Here is a 20929-nt window from a genome sequence, read left to right as displayed (position 1 = left end):
TAATGTGTGATTGTATTCCTGTACTCTAAGAGTATGATTTTGTTGGTACGTTAGAAAGTACGATTGTTTTCTTTTCAGCACAGCTAAATTTCGTTTTAACCTTTCTTTGTAAATGTATTTTTATTTATGTTTGACAAGATGTCGAAAAGATCCTATCAAATCACAACCCCCACACTGCCAGTGGAGCAGTATGACCCCATCACAAACTGGATGAGTGATCTTCCACCTCTAGCAAAGAAGCCTAGAGCAATCCATCCGCGTCAACGTGGTCATTTCAACAAACAACAACAACAACATAAACAACAACATCAACACCAACATCAACAACAATATCGACAACAGCATGAGCCCCATCAACATCACCAAACCACAGTTGGACATAAAAGCAACTCTCATCAAGCACCTCTTCAGCCTATTCACAGTTCCATAGACGACGGACTGCCCAAGGGAAGAGATTTTCCTTTGAAGGAAGAGAGGCTGGAGCACCAACGGATGAGAGAGATGCATCCGTTAGACAATAATCCGAAATTCGTTAAGTCGTTGGATTATTCCCTCACAATGGACTGTAACCAATGGTGTCTGTCAGAGGAAACAGTGATTAAAAATAAAGTTACCGGCCAGACGATCACTGTTCCCACCGACACCCTACCGGTGATCCCTGACTTTTCGTTGGTACCAGCAATGAACCTGTGGAGACTTCGCTCCAGAAATGCCAACGAAAGGTCTTATGAAGTAGCTCACAAGACGCTAGGCTGTAGGATTCACGTCCCTTTTTCAAACTTTACAGCCTTCCCAGAAAACACCGCAAATATGGCCGAAACAATTTCCACTAAAGATTTAGTGGTTGAGAACTCCACATTCCGGAGACAACTGTGGGAGTCGGAGAATGCACTGGCAGACCTTCAGAGCCAACTGAGCACTCTCCAAATTTCCGCAAAAACAACCAACAACGAGAAAGAATTAATGAGAAAAAAGTTGGTTGTTTGCTCGAAAACCTTGGAAATTAGAGATACCCAGCTGAAGACTCTAATCAAGAAGTCAAATGAGCTCATTGAAGCCAACCAAAGCCTTGCAAAAGAATTGAAAGCGCTAAAATTTATAAAGAACAATTAACATTGATTTCTGATTTTGTAAACTTCCTTTCACATTAATATTTGAAGACTCATTTTCGTCTTTGCTGTACTTGTAACCAACCAACTCTTTCACTATTACTTTGTTTATGTGTCTCATGAAATTTTCCATTTAAAGGCTACTAATTTTGTCGCACAGTATCATTGCTGTCCATTGATCTTAATAGTCTTAACTTTTGTAAACTTCTCCAACGAGCATATATTCTAGTATTTCTACTCTTAATCACCAACCGGTTCTTAAATCTTATTAGTCTCATAACTGGTGTATTTGCTATCCAGTCTCTATTTGTAAACTAATATGTAAACTGCAAATTTGTTTAAAATTTTATACCTAGTAACCCTCATCAGTATCTCAAAGTTGTAAACTTTTAACGTGTTTTTATTTTAATATGTTGCTTTCTACTTTGCAACTTCCTGTAAAAACTATTATTGTTCCTTAATACTCTTAATGTAAACTTTGTACGATAGAGCACAATTTTTCTCTTCTTTAAACCGGGGTGAGCTGTAGTATTGCTAATTGGATAATTGCCGCCGCAATTACCGATACTACAGAGAGTATAATTATTTAACCGTCGACTTTGTGAACACTTTAGACTTAGTCTAAACTGACGGAATATTAAGAGAGAGCTATGCTGCGTAAATTGAGTTGAGTGAATGAATACATTATTCATAGCCAAATACTGCTGTGTATTATTTATTTATTTATTTGTTTCAGTTTCTGACACAGTAAGCCCAAGATCCACGTAGAAGTTCCAAATATTTCTGACAAGTTTAGGTATACCATGACTGACTGATGGGTGTAATCCATCATTGCTGATATCTTTTGTTTCCTCCTTATTATTCAAAAAAACAACGTCAATATCAAAAACGCCACTCAACTCCGTTGCAACATTTTCTAACGCTTCATTATATTTGTCTATGTTTTTGTTATTTTTGCTGCAACCAAAAAAGACATCTTCAACTGGTGGAATTTTGCAAAGTGCAACTTTGAGTGGTGACAGTTTTTTTTTACAATTTCCGACGGAGTTTCCATTAAAATACTAGCTGTTTCAAAACCTTTATTTCCGAATCAATATTGTTATGTCCAGCATTAACGATAGATACTTTATTAACATCGCGCATCGTATAAGTTTTAATGAATAGTATAGCAGCCGCCCGTGCGCAATATGTATTATCTTTTGTAATTGAGCGTGGTACTTGTTTAAAATACAAGGATTGAAGTTCAATTAATAAGTAGATAAAAGCAGAAGAGAATGATTTCAAATAAATGAAGATCTAATTGAGTGATTAACTCTGAAGGTAGGTTTATTGTTCAATGAATGAGTTTTATCCTCAGTTTTGTCCGTACCCGATATCGGTTCTATCACCGTGGTAAATTAACCAAGTAAATACTGATATGTCACAATTGTTAGTATTGCTCGAAGCCCGAGCTTTGTCTATTTCAATCTGTCGACACCTATCAAGATTGTGTCAGTCATTAATCAAGTAATAAATTAAAATTTAAACTAAATCTTTGACCTTGAAACCCAAGGTTTTTAGTACAACTTTTTTTTACATACGTGTGACACTCACATTAGGACCGTACGAGACAAAGCAAAAGTGGCGAGATAAAAATACTGAAAACTCGTCTTCGTCGGAGTGACGAAAACTTTTGGGCACGCAGCTCCCAACTATTCAATAGCAAACATTCAAATCTTTTTGACGCAGAGCAAAGGAAATCAAGGGCTAGTGATCTCTTCTGGTGCTACTTTCTACTGAGATGTGACGAAACCAACAGAGTTGAGAATATTATGTCAATGCAAAAACTGTTACCCTTCAGCAAAACTTGCAGATATAACTCATATGTATACTTATTATTTGGGTTCTAACACCACTGCACTGAATTACTAAATTCTAATCTACTACTACTGCTATATGCTGAATCAGAGCCATATGAAGTATTGGGGAAAATTAACAGTGAAAACTTCAAGGTTGGATCAAACAGTGAAAACTTCAAGGATGGGTCAAAAGGAAAGAGCCCGGTTTTGCAAATTGTGTTCATTTGATTTGTTTCAGTGAAAAATGTCTTACCTATTGCCTCCATTAATCAATGCATCTCTTAATAACGTAGTGTATCCGATAACGTACACCAAAACTTTAATTCAACTTGGCTATGAGCCATTGCAGCCTTCGAGAGGAAGAAAATTTGGGTTCATGGGCAAACAAGTTGTCATGTACCCAAATGGAATAACCTACATGAAGCATATCGTAAAAGTTGATGGAATCTTGGGTCTGAGTCGAGGATTGGGAAGCAGACTTGTATGCGACTTTGTCTTTAGAGCAGTCCAGGACAGGGGAAATGCTAGCCTCATGAAATTATGGTAATTTATTTACGCTCTGGTTCTAGCGTGTAATCACATGGAGATAGTTTCATTGCTTTGCTTAGATATAGTTCTGAAAGCAACAACAAAGTGATTCGTAGTTATTGAGCTTATGGATGACAACGGAGGAAAATTGTTTGCTCTGTAACAATAACGTCAGGAATACTGCTGTAAATAACAAAAAATATCAATTTCAATTATTTCAAAAAAAAAATATTGCCTAATTGTTGTCATAAACTTATGAAATAGAACTTAATATGAGTTGTCCGATCGCTTTGTTCTGAAAGCAACAACAAAGTGATTCGTAGTTATTGAGTTTATGGATGAAATTGAAAACGGAGGAAAAATGTTTGCTCTTTAACAATAAAGCCAGGAATACTGCTCTAAACAACAAAAAATATCAAATTCAAAAACAAAAAAAAATCAATTCTAAATTTTTTTAAAAAAATGCCCAATTGTTGTCATAAACATATTAAATAGAACACAATATAAGTTGTCCGACAAAATTATTGTTGAACATGATTCGTGGGACAGCCGTGGTGGCCCCTCTTGTATTCTAATATGAGATATATCTTCAAATCATGGAGATAGTTTCATTGCTTTGCATAGATATAGTTCTGAAAGCAACAACGAAGTGATCCGTAGTTATTGAGCTTATGGATGAAATTGAAAACGGAGGAAAAATGTATGCTCTTTAACAATAACGTCAGGAATACTGCTGTAAATAACAAAAAATTTCAATTTCAATTACAAAAAAATCAATTTCAAATATTTCAAAAAAAAGTTTGCCTAATTGTTGTCATAAACTTATTGAATAGAACACAATATGAGTTGTCCGACAAAATTATTGTTGAACATGATTCGTGGGACAGCCGTGGTGGCCCCACTTGTTTTCTAATATGAGATATCATATCTTCAAATCATGGAGATAGTTTCATCGCTTTGCATAGATATCATAGATTACATAGATCGCTTTGTTCTGAAAGCAACAACAAAGTGATTCGTAGTTATTGAGCTTATGGATGAAATTCACAACGGAGGAAAATTGTTTGCTCTGTAACAATAACGTCAGGAATACTGCTGTAAATAACAAAAAATATCAATTTCAATTATTTCAAAAAAAATATTGCCTAATTGTTGTCATAAACTTATGAAATAGAACTTAATATGAGTTGTCCGACAAAATTATTGTTGAACATGATTCGTGGGACAGCCGTGGTGGCCCCTCTTGTTTTCTAATATGAGATATCATATCTTCAAATCATGGAGATAGTTTCATCGCTTTGCATAGATATTATAGATTGCATAGATCGCTTTGTTCTGAAAGCAACAACAAAGTGATTCGTAGTTATTGAGCTTATGGATGAAATTCACAACGGAGGAAAAATGTTTGCTCTTTAACAATAACGTCAGGAATACTGCTGTAAATAACAAAAAATATCAATTTCAATTATTTCAAAAAAAATATTGCCTAATTGTTGTCATAAACTTATGAAATAGAACTTAATATGAGTTGTCCGACAAAATTATTGTTGAACATGATTCGTGGGACAGCCGTGGTGGCCCCTCTTGTTTTCTAATATGAGATATCATATCTTCAAATCATGGAGATAGTTTCATCGCTTTGCATAGATATTATAGATTGCATAGATCGCTTTGTTCTGAAAGCAACAACAAAGTGATTCGTAGTTATTGAGCTTATGGATGAAATTCACAACGGAGGAAAAATGTTTGCTCTTTAACAATAACGTCAGGAATACTGCTGTAAATAACAAAAAAAATTCAATTTCAATAACAAAATAATCAATTTCAAACATTTCAAAAAAAAAAAATTTGCCTAATTGTTGTCATAAACTTATTAAATAGAACACAATATGAGTTGTCCGACAAAATTATTGTTGAACATGATTCGTGGGACAGCCGTGGTGGCCCCTCTTGTTTTCTAATATGAGATATCATATCTTCAAATCATGGAGATAGTTTCATCGCTTTGCATAGATATCATAGATTGCATAGATCGCTTTGTTCTGAAAGCAACAACAAAGTGATTCGTAGTTATTGAGCTTATGGATGAAATTCACAACGGAGGAAAAATGTTTGCTCTTTAACAATAACGTCAGGAATACTGCTGTAAATAACAAAAAATTCAATTTCAATAACAAAATAATCAATTTCAAATATTTCAAAAAAAAAATTTGCCTAATTGTTGTCATAAACTTATTAAATAGAACACAATATAAGTTGTCCGACAAAATTATTGTTGAACATGATTCTTGGGACAGCCGTGGTTGCCCCTCTTGTTTTCTAATATGAGATATCATATCTTCAAATCATGGAGATAGTTTCATCGCTTTGCATAGATATCATAGATTGCATAGATCGCTTTGTTCTGAAAGCAACAACAAAGTGATTCGTAGTTATTGAGCTTATGGATGAAATTCACAACGGAGGAAAAATGTTTGCTCTTTAACAATAACGTCAGGAATACTGCTGTAAATAACAAAAAAATTCAATTTCAATAACAAAATAATCAATTTCAAATATTTCAAAAAAAAAAATTTGCTTAATTGTTGTCATAAACTTATTAAATAGAACAGAATATGAGTTGTCCGACAAAATTATTGTTGAACATGATTCATGGGACAGCCGCGGTGGCCCCTCTTGTATTCTAATATGAGATATCATATCTTCAAATCATGGAGATAGTTTCATCGCTTTGCATAGATATCATAGATTGCATAGATCGCTTTGTTCTGAAAGCAACAACAAAGTGATTCGTAGTTATTGAGCTTATGGATGAAATTCACAACGGAGGAAAATTGTTTGCTCTGTAACAATAACGTCAGGAATACTGCTGTAAATAACAAAAAATATCAATTTCAATTATTTCAAAAAAAAATATTGCCTAATTGTTGTCATAAACTTATGAAATAGAACTTAATATGAGTTGTCCGACAAAATTATTGTTGAACATGATTCGTGGGACAGCCGTGGTGGCCCATCTTGTTTTCTAATATGAGATATCATATCTTCAAATCATGGAGATTTTTTCATCGCTTTGCATAGATTGCATAGATCGCTTTGTTCTGAAAGCAACAAGAAAGTGATTCGTAGTTATTGAGTTTATGGATGAAATTGAAAACGGAGGAAAAATGTTCGCTCTTTAACAATAAAGCCAGGAATACTGCTCTAAACAACAAAAAATATCAAATTCAAAAACAAAAAAAAATCAATTCTAAATGTTTAAAAAAAATGCCCAATTGTTGTCATAAACATATTAAATAGAACACAATATAAGTTGTCCGACAAAATTATTGTTGAACATGATTCGTGGGACAGCCGTGGTGGCCCCTCTTGTATTCTAATATGAGATATCATATCTTCAAATCATTGAGATAGTTTCATCGCTTTGCATAGATATAGTTCTGAAAGCAACAACAAAGTGATCCGTAGTTATTGAGCTTATGGATGAAATTGAAAACGGAGGGAAAGTGTTTGCTCTTCAACATTAACGTCAGGAATACTGCTGTAAATAACAAAAAATTTGAATTTCAATAACAAAAAAATCAATTTCAAAAATTTCAAAAAAAAGTATGCCTAATTGTTGTCATAAACTTTTTAAATGGAACACAATATGAGTTGTCCGACAAAATTTTTGTTGAACATGATTCGTGGGACAGCCGTTGTGGCCCCTCTTGTATTCCAATATGAGATATCATATCTTCAAATCGTCAATGAACAATTGCTTATTTACTGCCGATTCCCAGGCGAGATATCTAGAATTTCAAAACATCAATATTCTGTCGTTACCTGGAGCGCAAGCTCAACACACAAGAAAGTTTATACAACCCAAGAGTAAGTACAATCTGGTTGCAATATTCGTTGGAGGAAACGGTTTATACAAAGGGGGCATTTCCTAACCCGGAGACTACTCATGAAGAAGTTGCGCAAGGAATTGCAAATTCGGCAAACGACCTTTGTACAGTTACGGACAACGTTTTTATTCCGGCCATTACTCCACGTTTCCCAACTGAGAAGCAGAAAGAGAAGCGTTCACTTTCAGTCGAAGAACTATCTCGTCACACCAAAGCGAACAAACATCTGTACAACTTAACGATTTCCGCTCGTTGGGGATACAGAGATCTCACAGTATATCTATTGCGCAAGTCACATGAGCGACAGCGATAAAGTGCCTCTCAATGGAAAATCACTTTCAGGCATTAAGTCCATTCTGCGGCACAAAAGTCTATACAGACGATATTCAAAAACATTAGCTACAGAAAATCATCCTCGTGGATGCGAGTGCCATAGTTGGGCGAGGTGTGAGTGTGAATACTTCAGAGTGACTCCAATTGTAGTAGTTTTAAGTCTATCTTGACCTGTAATCTGCAATAGATTTCTTTTACAGAGTTAACAGCAGGCTATTGGTCTCTCTGAGACTTATTGGATCTTGCTATGAATCTCTTCTACAGAGTTCACCGCTTTTTCCAATCAAGTTTTTTTGCCCTAATAGGGCAATTTGAAAGGCAGATCACCAATTCTTATCATATTCTGAATGGATCTCTCTAGTCTATCAATTATTAAAAATGAAAACAGTTGACGAAAACACAAACCGGAAAATCTGTAACAGCTGCAATGAAGCAGTAAATAAACAATAGTTTACCATTATGTATCTTGTGGCGACCCTTTGACATGACAACAAATTTCACAAAGCTCTCCTAACAAAATATCACCCTTTTAAGTCAATTGAGCCAAAACGTCCTGCTCATTTGCGATGACTGTGTAATGACAAACAAACGTGACATTTTGATCAAAATGATAACATCTGAAATTACTCAAGGCTAAAATGAAAACAAAATTGAAAGTATAGAAAGAAGTCTGCTCTCACTGAAAACGCCTTTTGAATATCTTAAGTCCGATTTCAAAACAGCAGAGAAAGCCAAAACATCCATTTGTTATAAAGCCTAAGCCCGAAAGTTAACCCAGATATGTTCATCAAAATTACGATGGTATCAGGATTAGAATACCCGAACCAAGACGCTCGAGATAGAGCAGAAGCTGATTTAGTTGCTGTCCATGAAATCCTCAATCATATTCAGGCTAGGTGTCAAATCCAAGACCTTAGACGGCAAGGAAAATATGATAATAAAACGAGACCGGTAATTCTCAGAGTGAACAATCCCTGGGATCGGAGACGGATATTGTAATCGTTCTTCAAAACAAAGGACTTTAAAAAAGGTGTTCTTAAGCAAGGAGCTCAGTCCAGAAGAACAAGAAATCGAAAATGTTTTGTTGATTAGAAGAAGACAACTCCAAATCTTTATCATGCACCTGAACAGCGAATTCGAGACCTCAAGTTGTATCAGTGAGATGGTAAAAATTGGACTGAATTGGGTAATTATGAAAATGAAAATTGTCTAGAACCTAACAGTAATTTGAATTCAAAGCTTTTAACCTTCAACTTCGGCAGTTTGCTCGAAATGTCCAGGAGAACTTGTTTTGCTAACGCAATCGTAACAGCAGTTAACTATGACATATTTTGCCTTGACAAAACTTGGCTAACTGCGGATATACCCAGTGAAACAATTTTTCTTAGCATTTTTGAAAACTATAGAAAAGACAGAATCAAACTCATACAACTCAAAAGATGGTGGAACACCAATAGCTAGTAAAAAATCAATCAATAATCAAGTTGTTTTTGTCCCAACGACATAGAACAGGTTCCCCTAAAATTGTTGAACGCGGATAGTAATTCAATAGTTCTATCGTGCATCTATAATCCCCCCTCTGATAATCCATACCACCATTGCTCAAGAACTTTTAATGAATACTTACATCGGCTTCGTGAAATCAGTGAAATTATAATTACTGGAGAGCGGAACATGAATAAAACAAACTGGAACTCAATGACATCTGAAAGTAATGAAGAAGTTTTTCTTGAACGCTTATTCGATAACAATTTTGAGCAATTTTCAAGCACGAAAAGTCACTTGATGTGTTGTTGTCGAACTCACCCGAGAAATTACTTCACTCAGACTGTGATGAAAATTTTTCGACATTGTACGCAAATGATGGCAAGGCATTGAGTGATCATAAAGCCTGTACAACCGAAGTAGAACTAAGTAGAAAAAGCCTGTCAAATATTGTTTTCGAAAAGCAGATTGGAATGCAAAATATCTCACCATTCATTCCTCCCCTACTTCTACAGTAATGTGAATGCTTTTCTCCAGCAGTTGTTTGATTGCATATCGGAAAAGATTGATAATTATGTCCCAAAAGTAACACATAGAATTTCTCTACCACCCTGGATAAGTCCTCAAACATCTCATCTTATGAAGCAAAAGTACACATTTGAAAGCAAAAACATCAAATTACGAAACGCAAGTATTTTTGTCTAACTTAATAATATCAATACACAAATTGAGTCAGCTGTCAAAAAAAATCTAAAAATTTTTGACGTTTTTCGTGCAAGAATATTCAACGCGATACAGAAATATCTTAAACATACGTCGAACACCCACGCTTCCGTCTCTAATGCGATACAAAAAGAACGACCTGAAAACTGATAAAGAGAACTCCGGATAGTTTAATAGGTTTTTCTGTAGCGTTTTCTCAAAACTCCAAAGCGACGAATTCTATCCTAATTCTATGTGCGAGAAAACATTTTTGACAGAACCTCAAGTCAGCCACCTGTTATATCACATAGATGTAAGTTAAGCGATTGGCCCAGAGGGCCTCGGAAACTTGACTCTAAATTATCTATCACCGTCTCTAGCGAAATTCTCTCTTCAATTTTTCAAACTTTCATTAATAAATGGATATACCCATCTCAGTGGAGGATAAGCGAGGTTGTCCTTTTCTTCAAAGATGGAGATGTAAGTCAAATAAAATGTTGCCGTCCTATAATTATGTTAACCTGCCTATCCAAAGTATTTGAAGAGCTTGTTTTGGATCATATTAACGAAAAAGTTAAAGATTACTTTCACCAATCCCATTTCGGGTTTCGTAAAAAGAGATTGCTGCTATCGTGCTGTTACTAGCCTATATCCATCATATTTACAAGCTCCTTGACCAACAAGCTATATCTAACATATCGGTATTTTACCTAGACTTCGAAAGGCTTTTGACTGTGTGCCCCACAAACTACTAATAATAAAAAAATTACAGAAGAAAGGTTTTGGAGGTAAGATACTCAGCTTAATTGATTCGTATCTGAGCCAAAGACACTAATATATCAAAAACAATGAAAAAATTATGAAATATGTGTGGTCACTAGTGGTGTTCTTCAGGGCTCTATACTGGGTCCACTGTTTTACTTAAACGATCTCCCTGTAAATGAACAACTGTACTACGGCTATGCGGACGACTATAAAGCTATTTCTACGGGTCAGAGAGCAATGAGCAAAACCTGTTCAAACATTGCATTGTGGTGGTCTGTAAACTGCATGAGACTAAACGAAGGAAAATGCGCACTAGTAAACTTCAAGGAACCACTCAAGACTTAATTGAACGGTAATGCAGTAACACCAGCAGTTTCTCAAAAGGACCTGTGGTTAATAATAAACGCTAATCTGTCTTGGAACACAAATACTGACAAAAGAAGGAAGAAAGTTTTTGGCTCTCTATACTCAATCAGAGGTAGTTTATCGAATTTCTGTCCGGTTACGATAAAATTTAATGCTTATACCTGCCACGTGGTTCCGATAACTGTTTACGATTCCTCTGTGTCCCTTTATAATAACAAGAATATGCGAATAATTAAAAGAGTGAAGAGAAATGCTATGAAGTGGATACTAAATGCACATTTCAGCTACAAAGAACGACTCAGAAAATCGAAACTCTTGCCACCGTCTCTATATATTCCGATGCACGATATCCTATTGCTCATATCAATTTCTAGAGGCAACTATAATATCAATATCAGAGATTTCTTTCAACCAACTGCGACAAAATGAACGAAGTGGGTTGGTTGTCCCAAAGACCCGGCTTATGAAAACAAATTCAGACGTCTTATCAGAACCGTCTTTATCGTCTTTATAAAATCAAGAGCAGTTGGATAGTAAATGCATGAAATATCCAAGAAAGACCTCACTTTTTGTGCTGGAAATACCCTGAGAAATACAGCGAAACTGACTCGGGTACTTGCATAATAAACTGCTACTGCGGCTCATGCAACCCCAGTGGAGAGCTCAAACTGAAATTAACTAGACTCAACATTTAGTTGCAAACTAATGGGTATAATAATCCCTGAAGCCTGTACTACTACTACTGCTAATGATTACAATGTTTCAGCATAGGTGGCTTAATTGTCTGTCAAAAATTCAGATCCATACGCAGTCAGAAATCCATTAGAATAGCCAATCAGTGAAAATCAATTTCCATCAATTTGCATTTTCATTTCAGTGTTTTATTAGTTAAAATCACGCAGTACTTGGAATCAGGTTTTTTTTCCTTTTCGTCGAGATATTAGCTTGTTTTAAATTTTTATTGTTTGTAGCATCGTTTTGAAAAAAAGGACCTTGATAACCCAAGGATTTAGGTTTCACGCCCAGTTTTTTAAATTACGTGAACTGCTGTAAGAAGTCTAATGGGCTTTTGAAGCTTTCCTGAAAACTTCATGTTCCGTCTCTTGGTTGATCTGTTTGAGGTATCACATCAAGAGTCCCATCAAGGACTCACGGAGACAAATAGAGCTTGACAGAATTCGGTCATAAGTCGGACAATCTTCAAAAATGCGCAGCGAAATCTGCCAGGCGCATGGCGTCGGAATCTTGCATTCAGTTTAGACGCATGTGCCAGCTCATTCTTCATTAAACAACAACTAAGGTTTTTAAGCAATTAGTAGCTTCATAGTATTGAGACGGCTGTTGCAGGGGAAAGAACTAAGTGTGATAGGAGAAACAACTCAACTCTGTCTTAGACAGCGATTTTGAATTGAGCACTCAATACCTTCATTCCATGAGAAATTTTTATATTATTCATCACGAAAGCCGGTGCAAGATTAAGCGACAAAGAATTACTACAGCAGTTCAACTGGATGATAGTATTGGTGATGTCGAAGAAACCGATAAAATGTCAAAGGCCGATAAAATGTCAAACATTTCGCGAAACGAAAAAAAACTTGTTTAACAATGAGTCAATTAAAACCTGATTTCACTATGGGAGATGAGGGTGTCTGATTGGTTAATTGAGTTACCGCTATCCAAACACCATTTTGAGCTCGGCCAGCCTGATTTTCGTGATTGACATTATCTGTGTTATGGTTGATAGATTGAAAACAAGGTAATGCTTTTTTTTATTTGGGAACTAATTACGTGTAACCCACGCCCTCCACTGTCCTCTTGGCGCATGCGGAATATTCGGACACAAAGCACTCGTGATACTTATGCTAATATGTTTAATGAAATTTGTGCTCATATACTGGTCGAGTCTCCATCAGAGTTTTTTTAATTGCTCCGAAACAAAGTTTTGTAGCAATTAGGTTTGGCGGACATTTAACACAATTTCTCCGATTGTAATAAAATCATTCGACATTATGATTATACAACACTCGACTCGGATCAATAGGTATGCAACAAGGATAAACTTTCGGGAGCCTTTTTTTGTTTAGATAACGTTTTCGACCATTAACCCGTCCGACCATTAATCTGCTTGTTTCGTGAGCTCAACAAATCTTGCTGTAAAGTGATAAATTACTTGGTTATGAAAATTATTGTTTTCAGCATTAAATTAGTTGATAGAATCATCTGCCATCGAATGCCTTGGAAAGTAAATGCATGAAATATCCAAGAAAGACCTCACTTTTTGTACTGGAAATACCCTGAGAAATACAGCGAAACTGACTCGTGTACTTGCATAATAAACTGCTACTGCGGCTCATGCAACCCCAGTGGAAAGCTCAAACTGAAATTAACTAAACTCAACATTTGGTTGCAAACCAATGGGTATAATAATACCTGAAGCCTGTACTACTACTACTGCTAATGATTACAATGTTTCAGCATAGGTGGCTTAATTGTCTGTCAAAAATTCAGATCCATACGCAGTCAGAAATGCATTAGAATAGTCAATCTGTGAAAATCAATTTCCATCGATCTGCATTTTCATTTCAATGTTTTATTAGTTAAAATCACGCAGTACTTGTAATCAGGTTTTTTTCCTTTTCGTCGAGATATTAGCTTGTTTTAATTATGTATTGTTTGTAGCATCGTTTTGAAAAAAGGACCTTGATAACCCAAGGATTTAGGTTTCACGCCCAGTTTTTTAAATTACGTGAACTGCTGTAAGAAGTCTAACGAGCTTTTGAAGCACTCCTGAAAACTTCATTTTCCGTCTTTTGGGAGATCTGTTTGAGGTATCACATCAAGAGTCCCATCAGGGACTCACGGAGACAAATAGAGCTTGACAGAATTCGGTCATAAGTCGGACAATCTTCAAAAATGCGCAGCGAAATCTGCCAGGCGCATGGCGTCGGAATCTTGCATTCAGTTTAGACGCATGTGCCAGCTCATTCTTCATCAAACAAAAACTAAGGTTTTTAAGCAATTAGTAGCTTCATAGTATTGAGACGGCTGTTGCAGGGGAAAGAACTAAGTGTGATAGGAGAAACAACTCAACTCTGTCTTAGACAGCGATTTTGAATTCAGCACTCAATACCTTCATTCCATGAGAAATTTTTATATTATTCATCACGAAAGCCGGTGCAAGATTAAGCGACAAAGAAATACTACAGCAGTTCAACTGGATGATAGTATTGGTGATGTCGAAGAAACCGATAAAATGTCAAATGCCGATAAAATGTCAAACATTTCGCGAAACGAAAAAATACTTGTTTAACAATGAGTCAATTAAAACCTGATTTCACTATAGGAGATGAGGGTGTCTGATTGGTTGATTGAGTTACCGCTATCCAAACACCATTTTGAGCTCAGCCAGCCTGATTTTCGTGATTGACATTATCTATGTTATGGTTGGTAGATTGAAAACAAGGTAATGCTTTTTTTTATTTGGGAACTAATTACGTGTAACCCACGCCCTACACTGTCCTCTTGGCGCATGCAGAATATTCGGACAGAAAGCATTCGTGATACTTATGCTAATGTGCTTAATGAAAATTGTGCTCATATACTGGTCGAGTCTCCATCAGAGTTTTTTTAATTGCTCCGAAACAAAGTTTTGTAGCAATTAGGTTTGGCGGACATTTAACACAATTTCTCCGATTGTAATAAAATCATTCGACATTATGATTATACAACACTCGACTCGGATCAATAGGTATGCAACAAGGATAAACTTTTGGGAGCCTTTTTTTGTTTAGATAACGTTTTCGACCATTAACCCGTCCGACCATTAATCTGCTTGTTTCATGAGCTCAACAAATCTTGCTGTAAAGTGATAAATTACTTGGTTATGAAAATTATTGTTTTCATCATTAAATTAGTTGATAGAATCATCTGCCATCGCATGGCGTCGGAATCTTGCATTTAGTTTAGACGCATGTGCCAGCTCATTCTTCATTAAACAAAAACTAAGGTTTTTAAGCAATTAGTAGCTTCATTGTATTGAGACGGCTGTTGCAGGGGAAAGAACTAAGTGTGATAGGAGAAACGACTCAACTCTGTCTTAGACAGCGATTTTGAATTGAGCACTCAATACCTTCATTCCATGAGAAATTTTTATATTATTCATCACGAAAGCCGGTGCAAGATTAAGCGGCAAAGAAATACTACAGCAGTTCAACTGGATGATAGTATTGGTGATGTCGAAGAAACCGATAAAATGTCAAATGCCGATAAAATGTCAAACATTTCGCGAAACGAAAAAATACTTGTTTAACAATGAGTCAATTAAAACCTGATTTCACTATAGGAGATGAGGGTGTCTGATTGGTTGATTGAGTTACCGCTATCCAAACACCATTTTGAGCTCAGCCAGCCTGATTTTCGTGATTGACATTATCTATGTTATGGTTGGTAGATTGAAAACAAGGTAATGCTTTTTTTATTTGGGAACTAATTACGTGTAACCCACGCCCTACACTGTCCTCTCGGCGCATGCAGAATATTCGGACAGAAAGCATTCGTGATACTTATGCTAATGTGCTTAATGAAATTTGTGCTCATATACTGGTCGAGTCTCCATCAGAGTTTTTTTAATTGCTCCGAAACAAAGTTTTGTAGCAATTAGGTTTGGCGGACATTTAACACAATTTCTCCGATTGTAATAAAATCATTCGACTTTATGATTATACAACACTCGACTCGGATCAATAGGTATGCAACAAGGATAAACTTTCGGGAGCCTTTTTTTGTTTAGATAACGTTTTCGACCATTAACCCGTCCGACCATTAATCTTCTTGTTTCATGAGCTCAACAAATCTTGCTGTAAAGTGATAAATTACTTGGTTATGAAAATTATTGTTTTCATCATTAAATTAATTGATAGAATCATCTGCCAATGAATGCCTTGGAAAGTAATTGCATGAAATATCCAAGAAAGACCTCACTTTTTGTACTGGAAAAACCCTGAGAAATACAGCGAAACTGACTCGTGTACTTGCATAATAAACTGCTACTGCGGCTCATGCAACCCCAGTGGAAAGCTCAAACTGAAATTAACTAAACTCAACATTTGGTTGCAAACCAATGGGTATAATAATACCTGAAGCCTGTACTACTACTACTGCTAATGATTACAATGTTTCAGCATAGGTGGCTTAATTGTCTGTCAAAAATTCAGATCCATACGCAGTCAGAAATCCATTAGAATAGTCAATCTGTGAAAATCAATTTCCATCGATCTGCATTTTCATTTCAATGTTTTATTAGTTAAAATCTCGCAGTACTCGTAATCAGGTTTTTTTTCCTTTTCATCGAGATATTAGCTTGTTTTAATTATGTATTGTTTGTAGCATCGTTTTGAAAAAAGGACCTTGATAACCCAAGGATTTAGGTTTCACGCCCAGTTTTTTAAATTACGTGAACTGCTGTAAAAAGTCTAACGAGCTTTTGAAGCACTCCTGAAAACTTCATGTTCCGTCTCTTGGGAGATCTGTTTGAGGTATCACATCAAGAGTTACATCAGGGACGCACGGAGACAAATAGAGCTTGACAGAATTCGGTCATAAGTCCGACAATCTTCAAAAATGCGCAGCGAAATCTGCCAGGCGCATGGCGTCGGAATCTTGCATTCAGTTTAGACGCATGTGCCAGCTCATTCTTCATTAAACAAAAACTAAGGTTTTTAAGCAATTAGTAGCTTCATAGTATTGAGACGGCTGTTGCAGGGGAAAGAACTAAGTGTGATAGGAGAAACAACTCAACTCTGTCTTAGACGGCGATTTTGAATTGAGCACTCAATACCATCATTCCATGAGAAATTTTTATATTATTCATCACGAAAGCCGGTGCAAGATTAAGCGACAAAGAATTACTACAGCAGTTCAACTGGATGATAGTATTGGTGATGTCGAAGAAACCGATAAAATGTCAAATGCCGATAAAATGTCAACCATTTTGCGAAACGAAAAAATACTTGTTTAACAATGAGTCAATTAAAACCTGATTTCACTATAGGAGATGAGGGTGTCTGATTGGTTGATTGAGTTACCGCTATCCAAACATCATTTTGAGCTCAGCCAGCCTGATTTTCGTGATTGACATTATCTATGTTATGGTTGGTAGATTGAAAACAAGGTAATGCTTTTTTTTATTTGGGAACTAATTACGTGTAACCCACGCCCTACACTGTCCTCTTGGCGCATGCAGAGTATTCGGACAGAAAGCATTTGTGATACTTATGCTAATGTGCTTAATGAAATTTGTGCTCATATACTGGTCGAGTCTCCATCAGAGTTTTTTTAATTGCTCCGAAACAAAGTTTTGTAGCAATTAGGTTTGGCGGACATTTAACACAATTTCTCCGATTGTAATAAAATTATTCGACATTATGATTATACAACACTCGACTCGGATCAATAGGTATGCAACAAGGATAAACTTTCGGGAGCCTTTTTTCGTTTAGATAACGTTTTCGACCATTAACCCGTCCGACCATTATTCTGCTTGTTTCATGAGCTCAACAAATCTTGCTGTAAAGTGATAAATTACTTGGTTATGAAAATTATTGTTTTCATCATTGAATTAGTTGATAGAATCATCTGCCATCGAATGCCTTGGAAAGTAATTGCATGAAATATCCAAGAAAGACCTCACTTTTTGTACTGGAAATACCCTGAGAAATACAGCGAAACTGACTCGTGTGCTTGCATAATCAACTGCTGCTGCGGCTCATGCAACCCCAGTGGAAAGCTCAAACTGAATTTAACTAAACTCAACATTTGGTTGCAAACCAATGGGTATAATAATACCTGAAGCCTGTACTACTACTACTGCTAATGATTACAATGTTTCAGCATAGGTGGCTTAATTGTCTGTCAAAAATTCAGATCCATACGCAGTCAGAAATGCATTAGAATAGTCAATCTGTGAAAATCAATTTCCATCGATCTGCATTTTCATTTCAATGTTTTATTAGTTAAAATCACGCAGTACTTGTAATCAGGTTTTTTTCCTTTTCGTCGAGATATTAGCTTGTTTTAATTATGTATTGTTTGTAGCATCGTTTTGAAAAAAGGACCTTGATAACCCAAGGATTTAGGTTTCACGCCCAGTTTTTTAAATTACGTGAACTGCTGTAAGAAGTCTAACGAGCTTTTGAAGCACTCCTGAAAACTTCATTTTCCGTCTTTTGGGAGATCTGTTTGAGGTATCACATCAAGAGTCCCATCAGGGACTCACGGAGACAAATAGAGCTTGACAGAATTCGGTCATAAGTCGGACAATCTTCAAAAATGCGCAGCGAAATCTGCCAGGCGCATGGCGTCGGAATCTTGCATTCAGTTTAGACGCATGTGCCAGCTCATTCTTCATTAAACAACAACTAAGGTTTTTAAGCAATTAGTAGCTTCATAGTATTGAGACGGCTGTTGCAGGGGAAAGAACTAAGTGTGATAGGAGAAACAACTCAACTCTGTCTTAGACAGCGATTTTGAATTGAGCACTCAATACCTTCATTCCATGAGAAATTTTTATATTATTCATCACGAAAGCCGGTGCAAGATTAAGCGACAAAGAATTACTACAGCAGTTCAACTGGATGATAGTATTGGTGATGTCGAAGAAACCGATAAAATGTCAAAGGCCGATAAAATGTCAAACATTTCGCGAAACGAAAAAATACTTGTTTAACAATGAGTCAATTAAAACCTGATTTCACTATAGGAGATGAGGGTGTCTGATTGGTTAATTGAGTTACCGCTATCCAAACACCATTTTGAGCTCAGCCAGCCTGATTTTCGTGATTGACATTATCTATGTTATGGTTGGTAGATTGAAAACAAGGTAATGCTTTTTTTATTTGGGAACTAATTACGTGTAACCCACGCCCTACACTGTCCTCTTGGCGCATGCAGAATATTCGGACAGAAAGCATTCGTGATACTTATGCTAATGTGCTTAATGAAAATTGTGCTCATATACTGGTCGAGTCTCCATCAGAGTTTTCAATTGCTCCGAAACGAAGTTTTTTACCAATTAAGTTTGGCGGACATTTAGCACAATTTCTCCGATTGTAATAGAAAATCATTCGAAAACATGATTATTCAACTTTCGACTCGGATCAATAGGTATGCAACAAGGATAAACTTTCAGGAGCCTTTTTTTGTTTAGATAACGTATTCGACCATTAACCCGTAAAATCTGCTTGTTTCAACAAAACTTTCTGAAAAGTGACAAATTACTTGGTTATGAAAATTATTATTTTCATCATTAAATTGGTTGATAGAATGATCTGCCATCAGTTCATTGCACTATACGATCCGCTTAATTAAGACATCAAATAATCTTTTTCGAAATTGAGCCGCAATCTGTTGTATAATTAATTTTGGTCGCATATCTGAGCCGAATTTTTTACTTTTCCCAGTGTTAAACAAAGTATTGCATACTGACTGAGATGTGTTTCAGTGGTAAAAGTAGCAGTGAAGAAGAGGATTCAAATGGCAAATCGAATGCAAAGAACGGAATGGAGACAATTCCAGATCTAGTTGAAGAATGCGCTATTGAGTCATGTTCGAAAATATTAGCCATTGTCGTTTCACAGCCATTTTACACAATATCCGTCAGAGCCATGGCCCAGTTCATTGGACGCGAAAACATATACGGCCTGCCATTTGTGTCGTCTTTTCGAGTTATTATGAGGGACGATGGAGTGTCTGGATTTTTTGCTGGTCTTGTTCCTCGTCTCATTTCCGAAATGCTGAGTTTGTGGCTGGGTAAAGTCCTGTACTACTTGATGTGCAAGTACGTGTTCGTTGAAGACAAACACCAGCTCAAAACTCTGCAGCCTTATGGTCGGTTGCTGGTTCCTACTATGACGTCACATTTTACGTACCCGTTTGCACTGACAAGCACAATAATGGCAGTTAATGGGTCCTCGTTGAGAGCTGGAGGATTCCCGTTTACTCCAGTGTACAATTCATGGCTAGCTTGCTTGAGAGAATTGATTGCAAATGGAGATACGTCACGAGGTTCTGCTCTATTCAACAGAGTTGCAAAATTATAACGCTCAATTCTAAGGATTGAAAAGCACTAAAAAGTATCACCAAAACGCAACTCATTTCGATTAAACTGTTTCGTTATTTAATTATGTACTACATCATGCTAATGTAAATATTTTGCTGATCAATCTGAACCTATCGAATAAAATATTGGTGCTGGCTAATTGGATTGTTTGAAATCTCATTTTGGTTCTCAAACAAAGGTTCTCAAACAAAGGATCTCAAACAAAGGTTTAAACGAATTAAATATTAATAATGTTACCCGCCGACTCATTGACACCGAAATGCAATTAAGAACTTTTAAGTATAATAACGGTATACATCTTAGTTCATTGAGCGCAGCCATAAATACAGAAGTGATGGCATTTACCCGAATTGTTTTCCCAATTTGCTCATAGTGGAAGCCCGGATGAACAGTCTTTTCCTCCAACGTTTTACACGTTTACTATCTCTCGTCAAATCGCTTACATATTTACAAATGTCTCAAAAACCATTGCTCGAAATAACATCTTTTTGCTAATTGAGAAAGTATTTTAATGATACGCCTATTACAGCATTGTATTTCTCAGAAAGAAGAACGATTTAAAAAATTTTGATCTGTTTTTTTGAAATCGAAAAAAAAACAATTTTATTTTGCCTGATTTACCTGTTTACTTTCCCGTATAATTCAACCTACAGATGAACTAGCCGGCGGGAAACTTTTCCAATGCATATTATAGATTTGAGATCTGAAACATTTGTTAAGAAAAAGTAGGTGGTTAAGTAGATTTTTTGGGGCTAGAATAATGCCACCGGGAGCAAAAAATTGAAGGTTCGTGGAGCA

General features: G+C 36.2%; 1 protein-coding gene across 1 annotated transcript; it reads left to right on the top strand.

Moving 5' to 3' along the window:
* The first annotated feature begins 3164 nt into the window (after positions 1-3164).
* LOC142342929 (mitochondrial carrier homolog 2-like) lies at positions 3165-20290 on the top strand. The gene is made up of 2 exons (XM_075394608.1): positions 3165-3490; positions 19514-20290. The coding sequence occupies exons 1-2, from the start codon at positions 3192-3194 to the stop codon at positions 20109-20111; spliced, it is 897 nt and encodes a 298-aa protein (XP_075250723.1). The 5' UTR covers positions 3165-3191; the 3' UTR covers positions 20112-20290.
* The last annotated feature ends 639 nt before the right edge of the window (positions 20291-20929 follow it).

This window comes from Convolutriloba macropyga, chromosome 7 (genome assembly GCF_964194025.1).
Source record: "Convolutriloba macropyga chromosome 7, txConMacr16.3, whole genome shotgun sequence".
NCBI classification, from domain to species: domain Eukaryota; kingdom Metazoa; phylum Xenacoelomorpha; order Acoela; family Convolutidae; genus Convolutriloba; species Convolutriloba macropyga.
The sequence above is the reverse complement of the archived record's forward strand: the minus strand, read 5'-3'. Positions and strand labels throughout refer to the sequence as shown.